The sequence below is a fragment of the Agelaius phoeniceus genome, chromosome 14 (genome assembly GCF_051311805.1).
Source record: "Agelaius phoeniceus isolate bAgePho1 chromosome 14, bAgePho1.hap1, whole genome shotgun sequence".
NCBI classification, from domain to species: Eukaryota; Metazoa; Chordata; class Aves; order Passeriformes; family Icteridae; genus Agelaius; species Agelaius phoeniceus.
The window spans coordinates 11,865,676-11,877,879 of NC_135278.1; the positions used below are offsets into that span (position 1 = coordinate 11,865,676).

General features: G+C 54.2%; 1 protein-coding gene across 1 annotated transcript; it reads right to left on the minus strand.

Moving 5' to 3' along the window:
* Positions 1-81: 81 nt before the first annotated feature.
* ATP1B4 (ATPase Na+/K+ transporting family member beta 4) lies at positions 82-8,109 on the minus strand. Its single transcript, XM_054641754.2, has 7 exons — positions 7,919-8,109; positions 5,154-5,282; positions 4,237-4,341; positions 3,370-3,566; positions 2,681-2,737; positions 1,955-2,050; positions 82-1,475 (listed from the first exon to the last, which is right to left on the minus strand). The coding sequence occupies exons 1-7, from the start codon at positions 8,016-8,018 to the stop codon at positions 1,314-1,316; spliced, it is 846 nt and encodes a 281-aa protein (XP_054497729.2). The 5' UTR covers positions 8,019-8,109; the 3' UTR covers positions 82-1,313.
* Between the last annotated feature and the right edge of the window lie 4,095 nt (positions 8,110-12,204).

Here is a 12,204-nt window from a genome sequence, read left to right on the forward strand (position 1 = left end):
TGCTGCTTGGAAATTCAGTCCCTAACTGGCAGCACAAACTGCATCTCTTAACACCGGTGTTTCAAGAATGCCACCATAGAGTTAATTTTACTGTAGTCACTTTATTTTAAATAGAAAAAAATCACTTCTTAGAGACTGATATAGATCAGGAAATGACAGCAGATGAAGTTCCTTGGCTATGGATGTAGGACAAACATACCATAATGCCCCTGCTCAGGCAGTAATTTTAGTAAGTGTGCTTTCCCAGTGGTGCTTTACCCCAAGGTGTCCTGTCCTGCTGTGTTTGTAGCTCCCTGCAAGCAGAGTGCAGCTGGTCTGTCCCATCGAGGGAGGCTCAGGCTGCTCAGGGCAGTGCACCCTGTGCTTCATCAGCCTTTGGGGGTGACAGACTGATGCCTTCACTCACCCCAACACTGACCCCTTAACTGTGAGAGGACTGAGCATTTCCCTGCATTTTGCTGCAGCATTACAGCTGGGACCTCTCTGGAATGGGGAAGAACAGGTCTGAGAGCTTTGGGCACTTCTATGCCCGATCAGGAGGCACTGCCAACCGATGAGGTGTGACAGGAGAGCTCCTCTCACTCATCCCTGCCCAAGAGACTGGGTGAGGATTCCTGGGGCAGAGAGGAGTACTGGAGTGAGGAGGGGGGAGGGAGAAATGCATTCATCTTCCCACTTCAGAAAGGAACAGCTGGAAGGGTTCAAGGGCAAATGATTTTCTGTGGCCTTTGCTCAACACCTTGGGTGTGATCAACAAGCTGTGTAAAATGCTGCACTCAAGATGCTTCTGGGGCTGGAGATCCTAAAAAGCATTTTGAGAGCTGACATTTTCACTTTTCCACTCTGTTATTGCAGGAATAATCCAGAATTTTTGCTGTTTATTATTTTAACAAGAATGGTGCTAATAAACTGCCTCCTTTTTAGCTTTTGCCTGAGAAATGCATATAAAACTATTCTAAAAAAATAAAATTTAAAGCCAGGAAAGATGCATTCCACAGAGATCACTCATAAAAGACCTTATGAAAATAGCATTTGGATACCAGAGGTTTTTTTCAATCAAAAGTGAAATATTTTGCAGGTTCTCTCCCCAGAGGAAAACTTCTAATATTTACTAATAATGATTTACATCAGAAGATGAAAAATGTGGATCCACACTCCATTGTATCTTATTGGTTTCCTAACTATGAACAAAAATAAATTAACAATAATCTCCATGTGCCTGTTTTTCCTAGCAGAAAAAAATGCTGTCTTGATGCTTTAAAAAGGAAAAAGCCTCTGATTGACTTATCCTAAGTGCCTGGAGTTGGCAGGGGCTACTTCCCAATGCTGAGTGTGAAGATGATTCGGCCCAGGAAGCGGTCGCTGTTCAGGTCGTTGATAATTCCTTTCCCATTCAGACTGCACTGGATGGGGACCAAGTAATTCCTCTGCACATCTGTAAAGTGCATAGCCACCAGTGGGGAGGTGTAGTTGACCTGGAAAGAAAGGAGATTTAAGTGTAATTTTTGAGAGAGCAGACAAACAAGCAGGGCTTTTATGTTCAGTAAAATAATTTGTAAATGGTTCATGGTTCCAGCATGCTGAGCCTTTCTGTGCCTGTGCCTTAGCAAGATGGATCACTGCACATTGCCTCTTGGGGTCATTGCCCAGGACAGCACCACACCATGGGACTCACAAATGCTTTCTGCTGTCCTAAAAACCACACACACACTCACACACTCTTACACACTCACACACACAGAGTTACACACACATTTAGTTACACACTCACACACTGTTACACACACGCACAGTTTGTCAGAGACAGAAATAGAGCTCTGTAATCCCACAGCCCGTGGCCTCTGTCCTGCCCACATCTGCCCAAAATATCCTGACAGCACATCTGGAGCCTGTGCAGCAGCTCCTGCCCTCCCATTCCCAAGGAAGCAGAAAGAGATGCCAGCCCCTCACTCACGTGGGTGAACTTGCCATAGTAGGGATAATACATGAGGTCAAATGTCCCATTCCCAGGGTAGAAATCCACTGACCTGAGGTGAGTCTCATTGCCTTTCTGTGAACAGCAAAAAAACAGAGGCACACACACACATAGGACACAAAATACAGCTCCCCTCAGAGCTTGTCTCAGAGCAAATGTCCCTTGCCAGCCCCTGGCAGTCACTGCCCTGCTTCCAGCCAGGGGAGAGTGGAGCTGTGGAGCCATGGGCAGGGTTGCAGTTTGCTGCCTGCTGATTCTCTGCTGTGCCTTTGCTCTCCAAGGCAATGATCCAGGAGCTGCCTGAGCAGGGGGAACCCTTCCTTCACCCCATTGCTGTTGGCTTGCAGGGTGCCCCCAGGACTGAGGATGCTGCAGAGCAGCTGGAGACAGAAATGAGGAGTTCCCACATCTTCCCACTGAGCTCCAGGCTCCAGCTGGGAGCTGGCACCCAGCCCACAGGCTGCCCCAGGGGCTGAGCTTGGTGGTGCCCATGAGGCTGCAGGAGCAGAGTGGGAAGCAGGAGAGTGGTGACCTCTGTCACTGTCAGCAGATTGGCCTCCGGTGGTGCCCAGACACATGGGCAGCTCTGGGTCCTGTGGGTGTTTGGGGCTATTTTGAGGACAAGCTGTGCTGAGGTGAGGTCCCTCAGGAGGAGATGTTTGTCCTTGTCCCCAGCAGGCTGCAGGGCACAGAGGAAAGCAGTACCTGCACTTTGCACTCCACGCTCACGGGGACACCGGCACCAGGGCGGTAGCCTATGATCTGCAACAGCAAAAAACATCCATGCTGGTGTGAAATGCAGTGTCAAGCACGTGCTGCCTCCCTTCTCCAGAGCTTAAACCTCTCTGGGTGCCAGCCACATTGCTCAGGACAGGAGCTGTGTGTCCCTGCAGCTGGGTCTGCACCCCACACCGTGCAACCTGCCCAAGGCTGAGGGCCAGATTGCTGCCTGAGAGCAGGGGCAGAGCAGAGGACACAGAGAGGGTCTAGATCCCCTGGAGTAACACAGCCTCTTCCCCATACAGTTCACATCCTCCCCATGCTTATTTTCCCAGCAGTGAGCACTGAACCACCATGCTATTAAACTTAAATTAAATTCTAAGAAAATTCCCATTGTAAAGCACTGGGGTCTGGGGTGTTCCCTAAAGCTCAGTTCCTCATGAAGAAGGGACTGGCAGAAGACCCCCCAAGCACTAAGGCCTCAGCAAATCAAATAGAACAAGTTTTCTAGAGTTTTTTTTAATGTTTCCTAGCAGATATGGCCTGCAGGTTTGGGGATTCTAGTTCCCTTTTCCCCTGGGCCTGAAAAGTGAAGGAGTTTCAGTCCCTGTGTGGTGTTCATCATACTGGGATGCCCCAAAGGAAGAAATGAAAAGAAGCAGCTTTCTCTGTACCCTGTTCATCTTCAGCAGGATGCAGGGCTGGCCTCTGGAATAGCCAAATGTTGGGTCCTGGATGCCAGAGCAGTTCTGCAGCAGCGAGCGCTTGAACTGGCAGGCCTTCTTCTCCTCACTGTCACTCCCCCCTTGGATGAAGTACTGGCCTGGGACACACTCAATATTCTTCTCCTCCTGAACTTTGTCATCATAAGCTGGTGGAGACCAACAGTGTTGTATTTGTGGGGTTCCCAGACGAAGGAAGGAATGATGAATCTGAATCCATGTTCTTAGAAGGCTAATTTATTATTTTATGATACTATATTATATACAAGAATGCTGTACTAAACTATACTAAAGAACAGACAAAGAATACTTACAGAAGGCTAAAGGATAATAATGAAAAACTCATGACTTGCTCTTCAGAGTCCAACACAGCTTGGCCATGATTGGCCATTAAGTACAAACAATTCACATTAAACCAATGAAACAACCACCTGTTGGTAAAAAATGTCCAAACACATTCCAAAACAGCAAAACACAGGAGAAGCAAATCAGATAATTATTGTTTTAATTTTTCTCTGAGGCTTCTCAGCTTCCCAGGAGAAAATCCTGGGCAAAGAAATTTTTCAGAAAGTGTGACGGTGACACAACATACTAGTTAAAACCCCCTGAGACCTGCACAGACCCAAACTCTCAGAGAACATCCACATGTCAAGGGCATTAGGAAGTCATACCTGGAAAGGCAAAGCTCCCATGACCTTGTGAGCCTCTTTTTCCAGATGTGGCTCATGAGGTGCCCAGGCAGGAGACTCCTGCACTGCATGCATGTATCCATGGATAAAAACACCCTCCCCATGGCTCCCAGGGTGACAGAGAGCTCACCTGCTAGGAAGTGGTGCATGTTGTCCACGTAGGGCTGCCATGTGCTGGGCTGGGAGACGTTGAAGGCAATGGTGAAGCCATTCAAGTATGGTCTGATCATCACTCCTGAAGAAGGAGACAGACCCTGGTAAGGCAGATGCAGGTGCAGCATTCATGGGCTTGGGCTGTGTGCTGCAGGGCTGGTTCGTGTGACTGGGCTTGGGCTGGGCACAGGCATGAGAGGCAGTACCAGATCACAGATCAACTCTCTCCTCAACCCGCTGATCCCTCACCTTCATTTCACCCCCAGAGAACACCATACACATCAAAATATCCCAGAAAACATGGAGAGCCTCAGTAGTGTTGTGGGTTGGTGATGGGCTTGGGGTTGCACAGAGTGGCTGCTGGTCCCCTGTGTCCCCAGTGGGCAGTTCCAGACAAGGAGCAGGGCAAGGGGCCCTCTTCCCCACCAACACAAAAACATGGGGAAAATGCTGTGTCTGACACAGGGAAAGGATTTGCTGAGCATTCTCTTGCCAGAACTCCCCCAAATAATAATGCATAAAAGCAACTCACAATTTACATTTTATTTTGAAGGCATGAGGTATAAAGAGCCAGCAGCTGAAATGCATCAGCATCACCTATGAAATACCTAAACTTGGCTTTTGCCTTAAGAATAATGATAACAATAAGCAGTGCAATGAGAATAACAATTAGTATCATCAGGGTGAATGCTTCTCATGGGGCTTTTTAGGATGTCTGCTCCTGTGCAGAGAACCTGCAGCTCTGCCAGTGCCCTGAGGTGAGAACACCCTGTGCTAGGGAGGGCTGGGTGACTGTAGGAGGGCACAGCTCCAGCAGGGCTTTGCCTGAGGTGCTGGCCATGCCATTTTGGTAGGACACTGGTGGCAGAGGTGCCATCTGGCTGGGGTACATACCTGGTGGGGACACACGGTCCCGGTACCTGGGCGTGTAGGGGCTCAGCGTGAGCAGCATCACATACAGGCAGAAGGCAAACATTCCCGCCAGGCACGTGTAGAAGATGAAGTAAAACAGTAAGATCAAGCCTGCAAAACAGACAGGCATGCTGCTGTTAAGGCAAGCAGAGCACATCCCGTGGGATGTGTCCCACAGGGATGCACAGACGTGCTCAGCACGGCGTCCTCTGCAGCCCTGAGTCCGTGCTGGAGGTGGGAGCTTGCAGCCCAGCCCTGCACACACACTCTGCTGTCTGTGGCTGCAGCACTGCCAGCTGCTCCAGTGCTGGGGGAGCTGCTCTTTGGGTCTGTGTCCCTTTTGCTGCATGGCCCTTCCCAGAGCTGTGTCAGGAGCAGGTCTGTGTGCCCGCCTGCCTCAGCTCTCTCCAACAGATGAATCCAACATTCCCTCCTGCCCTTCCCACCCCCTCCTGGCATGGTAACATGCAAAGGTACCCAGTGGCTTCAGCCGAACTCCTGATGGGGCTGTGATGCTCCTGCCCTGGTTCCTGCCCCCTGCACGGGAGGGACCCTGGTGCTGGGCTGAGCAGGCAGCATGGCTCAGGGCTGCAGCACCACTCACTGCTTCATGGCCCAGACGTTCAGGGAATGGGTTTGTTTTTCCTCTGGACCAGGCTGTTGGCTGAGGATGTCTCAAGAGGCCAGAGCCTATGAATAAAACCCAGCAGCTCAGAAAGCAAAACGAAGCCCTAACCCAAATATTTCCCAGGAGAAACGTTGCGGCAGCTTGGAGGGAGCCCTGGGAACACAGATGTGCTCTCCTGCAGTGCCTCTGCCAGGGCCACCGTGCTGGGAACTGCTGGGGCTGTGTCCTGCTGGGGGCTGAGCTGGGGCAGATGGGCCAGCACCGTGCTGGTGGCACAGAGGGGACAATGTCCAGCCCTGCCAGAGGGATGCTGGATGGTCCCTCTGCCCCAGCCTGGCAGCAGAGCTGGTGCTTGTTGGGACATCTTCCCACTACTGCTCCCATTTTTGTGTTTCCTGCAGTGCAGCAGGGAGGAAAGCAGCCTTTCCTTCACCAGCAGAGAGGGGGTGCAGCCTTTCCCAGGGGCTGGGGCCTGCAGGGATGACCTTGTGGCCAGTTGTCTCCCTGCAGTTGGTGAGTGCAAGTCCCCTGAGGCACCCATTTCAGGGGACACCTTCAAAGCCAGCACAGGGGAGCAGCCCCAGGCTGGGCAAATTCCCTCTTCCCCACCCATGAAATGAGAGTGGAAAAGTTCAGCTCCACTCACCTCCAAATGCTCTCACTTTAAAATAAATTTTGATTTTGGTCGTAGCTTCTCCTGCCCCCATGTAGAGACAAGTGAGCACACGTGTGTGCACCAAGGGCACGTGGGGGGTCACATAGCACAGCACAGTGGCCCCAGGGGACAGGAGGATGCTGCACCCACCCCAGTGCTGCAGCACTGCCAGCAGTAGCCTGCCAGGGTCACAACCACACCACATGGGCAAATCCTCTCACAAGGATCTTCTCAGGACCTGGAGGAGGTTCCAGAAAACCAAACCTACACCACTAAGGACTCACCCTACTGCTCCCACACTTTGGTCTATGCCTTCCCATCCAGCAAAGAAGCAGAAAAACTGCTCTGCCTCTGTGGCCAGCAAAGGGCACAGGAGTGCAAACATGAATGTCAAGGTCTGTCCCAGACTCATGCTGGCAGGTTTTCAAACTCCTCTGGTGCTGGTGGGCAGCTTCCTTTGTTTCTCCCAGCTGCCACCACAGGCTTTGCAGAAGACCCAGAGCTCTTGGCAGGGGCATGGGAGGGCTGTGGGGTTTGTGGTGCATTGCCAGTGCCAGCCAAGGGCTGCAAGCACCCAGCAGCACCCCTGGTAGTTCACAGCCTTACACTGAGGGTGTGCAGGTGCCTCTGGATCAGGCTGGGATTTTCACTCTGCCAAGGGGGCTGGGTGCTGGCAGAACAGGGCTGCAAAGATGGGTGGCACCATGTGTGCTTATGGCACCTTGATTTTGGATCAAGCCTGCAGCAGCACTGACCCCACAGGCTGCTCTTAACCACCCTGGGCACCTCCAGACTCAGCAATAATTTTTGCAGGGCACATGGACGTGGATAAAGCAGACAGGGCACTCAGAACCATCAGAGCTGGCACATCCCAGTGCACTGGCTCTGGCAGCACTGTGGGCCCTGCTGTGGGCACCCTGTCACTCCCTGGGGGCCATGGGTGACAGTGCTGACCAGCCCTTCCCTTCCATTCCCTTTCTAGAGCCAGGCTCGTTCAGGCAGGGAGGGCTGCTCTGCCCCAGGGTGTGCACCCTGCACACAACACCTGCCACAGCCCAGGCACTCTTCCCCACCAACCTGATGGCACCAAAGCCACTGTCCCGGGGTCCCTGATTACACAGGCAGGGGCAGGAGTGCTGCTGGCAGCAGGGTGCACAGCTGCAGCACACTGACCTGCAGCTCCCCTGCTTCCTCAGGCTCTACACTTCTTTCTGGGACACACAGTCTGGGCAGCCTGAAATCTTTGCTTTCACACTCTCCCTCAACATTCACCTCCTTCTGCATGGTTTTCTGCTTGTCCTCCTCACTGGTTATTTATTGCACTAGTTAGAAACATTTAACACTAAAGAAATGGGCAGGGGTGGTCAGTCCAAGCTATCAAGGACACTCACAGGCAGGTGAATCTGTTGTGAAGCAGAAAAGGCAACAACCCCCAGAAGAGGGGCTTGAGCAAGGAGGACCTACCCCAGCTCTTGGCTGTTCTCCCCAAGCATGTTCTCTCCTCCGGGTTCCACAAGAATATCTTCATCTCCCCAGCCAGGTCTGCCCAGGTTTTGCTCCCCATGTCTGCCTTGGGCTCGTCCTTCTCTCTGTCAGGATCCTGGACCTTCTCCTCATGCTTATTTTCCTGGAAGAGTTGCAGAACACAACCCCCACAGGCAAGCTGAACTTCTCATTGGCCAAAAATAAATGCAAAAGCACTTAATATCTGGAAATGTTTCAAATTTCCATTTTCCCATCATCACTCTTGAGTTAAAGAGAGGCAGTTTTGGCTGTTCCAACTTAAGATCACTTAGAACCCAGCATCCATTTTTCCATTACATGTACGTCACTGCTGTCACACTGGGCACTGTCTTCTTGTGCTGGCACTTACAGAAACTCATCTTTTTCCACCTGCATGAACATGACCAGAGAAAACCTGTGGTCTGGGAAGGCTGGGACAGTTCCCACACTTCTGCAACATCTCTGAGTTCAAGTGCACATTCTCTGTGCTGCCACAGATGATAGCAGGCAGCAGTATTCAAGAGATCAACCAGCTTGTTTTCCTTGGCGTGTGAGCAAGAATTCAGCCTTTGAAGAAATCCCTGTGTTGTTACTCTTTTAATTACACCGAGTTCCAGGGAAAAGCATCTCCCCAGGTTGCAAGACTTTGTATTTTGCCTAAGGGGTGAAAACTTGTTTGTCCAGATCTCGGGAACTCAAATCCTGTGCCTGGGCCAGAGCCATTTGAGACACGGAAGCCGTCCCTAATTCCCCTTGGATCCGGGCAGGTCTCCAAACGCAGGCGGGTGGGAGAAGGTGCTGACCTTGCTGCCAGCCCGGGGCAGGGCAGGCACGGCCGGGGAGAGGGCGATGCTGTCCCCGGGACGGCACCTCCGGCCTTTCGGGGCGTTCTGCTGCCGGCGGGGCTCAGCGCCCGGGCCGGGCCCCGGCCGGACCCGCGGCCGCTCCGGGGCTGCTGACCGGGCACGGAGCCGCCGCTCCGCGGGACCGCCCCGGGGTCTGCGCTCCGGCACCGGCACCGGGCATCTCCCGGAGCCACGACCCACGGGTGTGCGACATTTGCAAGCCGTGGGCTGCCCCGGGAGAGCCGGGATGCGGCCGGCAGCTTGGCGAAAGCCTTCCTTGGAAACGCCTTTGAATTGGGGACGGGAAATTGAGCTCTGCTCAGACACACAAATACTGCAGCACAGTGAGAATGGGGGAGAATAGTGCCCCCAAAACGTGTCCCCTGGAGAGCCTGGGCAGAGCTGGGGGTTGTAAACCCTCCCCATCCCGCTGGCTGCCCTGATGGGCCGAGCGAAGCTCGGTGGGGCTCTCTGGGAGCGCTGCTGGCAGAAAATGCCCCCGGCTGCAGGCAGGGCCGGGGCAGTGTCGGGCACAGCCCCACAGCCCGGGCTGGAGCCCGAGCCGAGCAGCTCCTGCCTGGCCCGAGGGGCAGGGAACACGGGGTACAGGGCTGAGAGCAGCGGGGGTTGGAGCTGGGGAACAGCAGCCCCAGAGCAAGGACAGGAGGTGTGGGGGCTGTGTCTGCCAGGACATGCACAAGGGAACCAGTGACCAGCAAACAGGGAGAAGAGGAGGTGTTCTTCTTCCCACTCTCCCCATTAAATAAAAGAGCTACCAGGAGATGTTTTGGAAACATTTCTTCAGGCTGCCAGGGCAGGGGACACTGCCCAGATGAACTCCACACTGGTGCTTAGTGCTGCACTGGGGAAAGGCCTTTGAGTCTCATACCAGCTTCTCCTGGAGGCAGCAAGAGCCCACACTCAGGAGATGCTGCCCATGCTCAGGGCTGTGGGGGGATATGGGGACAGCTTCCCCTGTCATGGGGCCTCCCTCTGGGAACTGAAGGAGGCTTTTGTAAGGAGAGAAGTTTCCAGCTCTCCTGGCTCTGTGCTGTGTGATCCTTCACCAAGTGAAGGGTCCTGTCCTGCTGGCTGGAAAGGCCACGAGGGCTCCATGGCAGCCCAGGGAGGCTGAGGAATCCCCAGGCTCACCCTGTGGGGCAGCTGGGCAGGATGGGATGATCCCAGTACCAGGTCCCTGGCAGATGCCTCTCAGCTCAGGAGCTAGGTCAGGTCTGGAATGGAGCACAGGTGGTTTCTCTTTGCAGCCCAGGACAGAGATGGTCTTGGAACAATCCCTTGCACCTGGACAAGGGGCAGAAGGAGTGGCAGGAGCTGGGACAGGAGTGCAGTGGGGCAGGGAGAAGGCAGAGCCACAGCAGGCTGTGTTGGGACACTGGACAGCCCTGAGTCACTGCCTGCTGTGACAGCTTGGGAAGCAAATCTGGGGCTCATCTCTGGCAAAATCATTCTGTGCTGGCTGTTGTGGGTGGCCTGGGGGAAGCCAGGAGCTTTTCCCCATTCTCTCCTCAGACCAGGTCAGCTGTCAGTGTTGGATTCCTCCCGCTGAAGTCCAGGTATGCAGAGGGTCACCCTGCCCAGTGTTCCTGACCCTTCTAGTTCCCCTCACCACCCAGCACCACTGGCCAGAGCTGGCACAGCCCTTTACCCCCCCCTCCCATACAAAGTGCTTTGCCTAAGAGACAAAGCAGCATTTCCTAAAGCAAAGTAGTTATAAACCTGTCAGCCACAAAGCAGGTCCTTGCAGCAGCTCCCACCTCACCTTGTGAAATGAGGCCAGTAGCCCCCAAAATACTCACCACCTTCTGCCTGGGGCTCCTGAGCTGGCCCTCCACATCACTGGTGCTGGCGTTGCTGGCCATTCTTGGGTGGGAAACACAAAAAAAATGTGAGTGTTAGCACAGCAGCACTGTGGGTGTGGGTGCTGTGTTGTGCTGGCTCTGAGAGACTCGCAGACAGCCAGAGCCCCCTCCCCAGCACTGCTCCCCAGCCCTACAGCACCCCCTAAAACAGCAGCTGTGCCGAGACTGTGGGGAGCAATGCTGCTTTCCTTCCCTACCCTGCAGAACCTTGCTGTCCAGGAGTGGATCAAAAAATAACTTGTTTTCCTAACGGGGGTAAGCTCAACGCAGCAGGATCCTATCTTGGGTCCTCTGGCATCTGGTGCCCTTTGCAGCACCCTCACCGCATCCTGCCTCATATTTGAGCTCCCATCTCTGCCAGCCAACGCCCTACATGGGGAAGCCAGGCTGTTCCCCCAGGAGACCGAGGAGCTGTGAATAAACATTAACAAATCGCTGGGGCTTCCGATGGGAGAAGCGTCGGTCAATGTGTGCCTGTCAGTCACAGCGGGGCCGGGTTAAATTGCGAAATCTCTTTTGCGGTGGAAGGGGTAGTGAGAGGGGCAGGCACGTCTATATTTATCCCCGAGAGCGGACAGGAGTTCACAGCCCCAGGTTTAAGAGCTACCCACAGCCTGTCAGACACAATCCAGAGGCACACCTTGCCGTGCCACCCTCAGGCCGGGGCTGGGGAGGCTCAGATTTTCCTCCATCAGTGAATCTCAGGCAGGAGATGTTGCACTGGGGAATCGGGGTGGGTGCTGCGCTCCTGCTGCTGGAGCAGCTCCAGCGTGCGGGGCCGCCCTTCCCTGGCCGTGTCCACGCAGCTCTCGAGGAACAGTGGGGCTCGTTTTACACCTCTGTCCCAGCCTGAGCTCGGCACCATCCACCTGCTGAATCTCCTGGCCCCTTTCCAATGGGAGCGGTGACCCTTCCTTTGCCAGAGAGCCGGGCCCCGTTCAAGGGCGGGGAAAGGCTGCCTTGCCCCGGACTGGGACCGTGCCCGAAGCACGGGGACATGGGGACATGTGTGCCAGCCCCCGCAGGGCTGCACGGTGGCGAGGCACCGTTCCTCCCTCTCCTCTCCTGAGCGTGGCTGAAAGCCGCTCACCGGCTGTGCTGATAAATGGGCGCAGCGGGAGACAGAGAGCTCTGGCAGCTGCCCCGGGCTGGCCGGGGCTGCCGCTCGGTGCCGGTGCCCGTGGCCGCCGCTGCCAGCCCGCCGGCAGCTGTGCCCACAGCTGTGCCCACAGCTGGATCTCCGGGCCAGGCTGGCGCCCTGGGGCGAGGGTCGTCTTCCCCGAACTTCGGCAGGTGGAATGGGATGCAGCCAGGCTCTCGCAGTGCTGTCAGTGTACACTTTCCCTTCTCTCCTGGGAGAAGCTGGTCATTATGCTCTTATCCAGTGAAAGTGTGGGGGGTTTAAAGCAGAGATAGTATTCGTTTCTTTTAAGTTGATGAAATATGCTTGAAATAATTACACGACTTGTACTTAGCACCTCTCAGCCCAGGGCATTAGAGTGATTTACAAGCAATTACG

Coding starts and splice junctions, on each gene's coding strand:
- ATP1B4 (XM_054641754.2), bottom strand. CDS start 8,018: ATGGGGAGCAAAACCTGGGCAGACCTGGCTGGGGAGATGAAGATATTC. Junction 5,283..7,918: donor GAGAACAGCCAAGAGCTGGG/GTAGGTCCTCCT, acceptor TCTGTTTTGCAG/GCTTGATCTTACTGTTTTAC. Junction 1,476..1,954: donor ACTATGGCAAGTTCACCCAC/GTGAGTGAGGGG, acceptor CTTTCTTTCCAG/GTCAACTACACCTCCCCACT.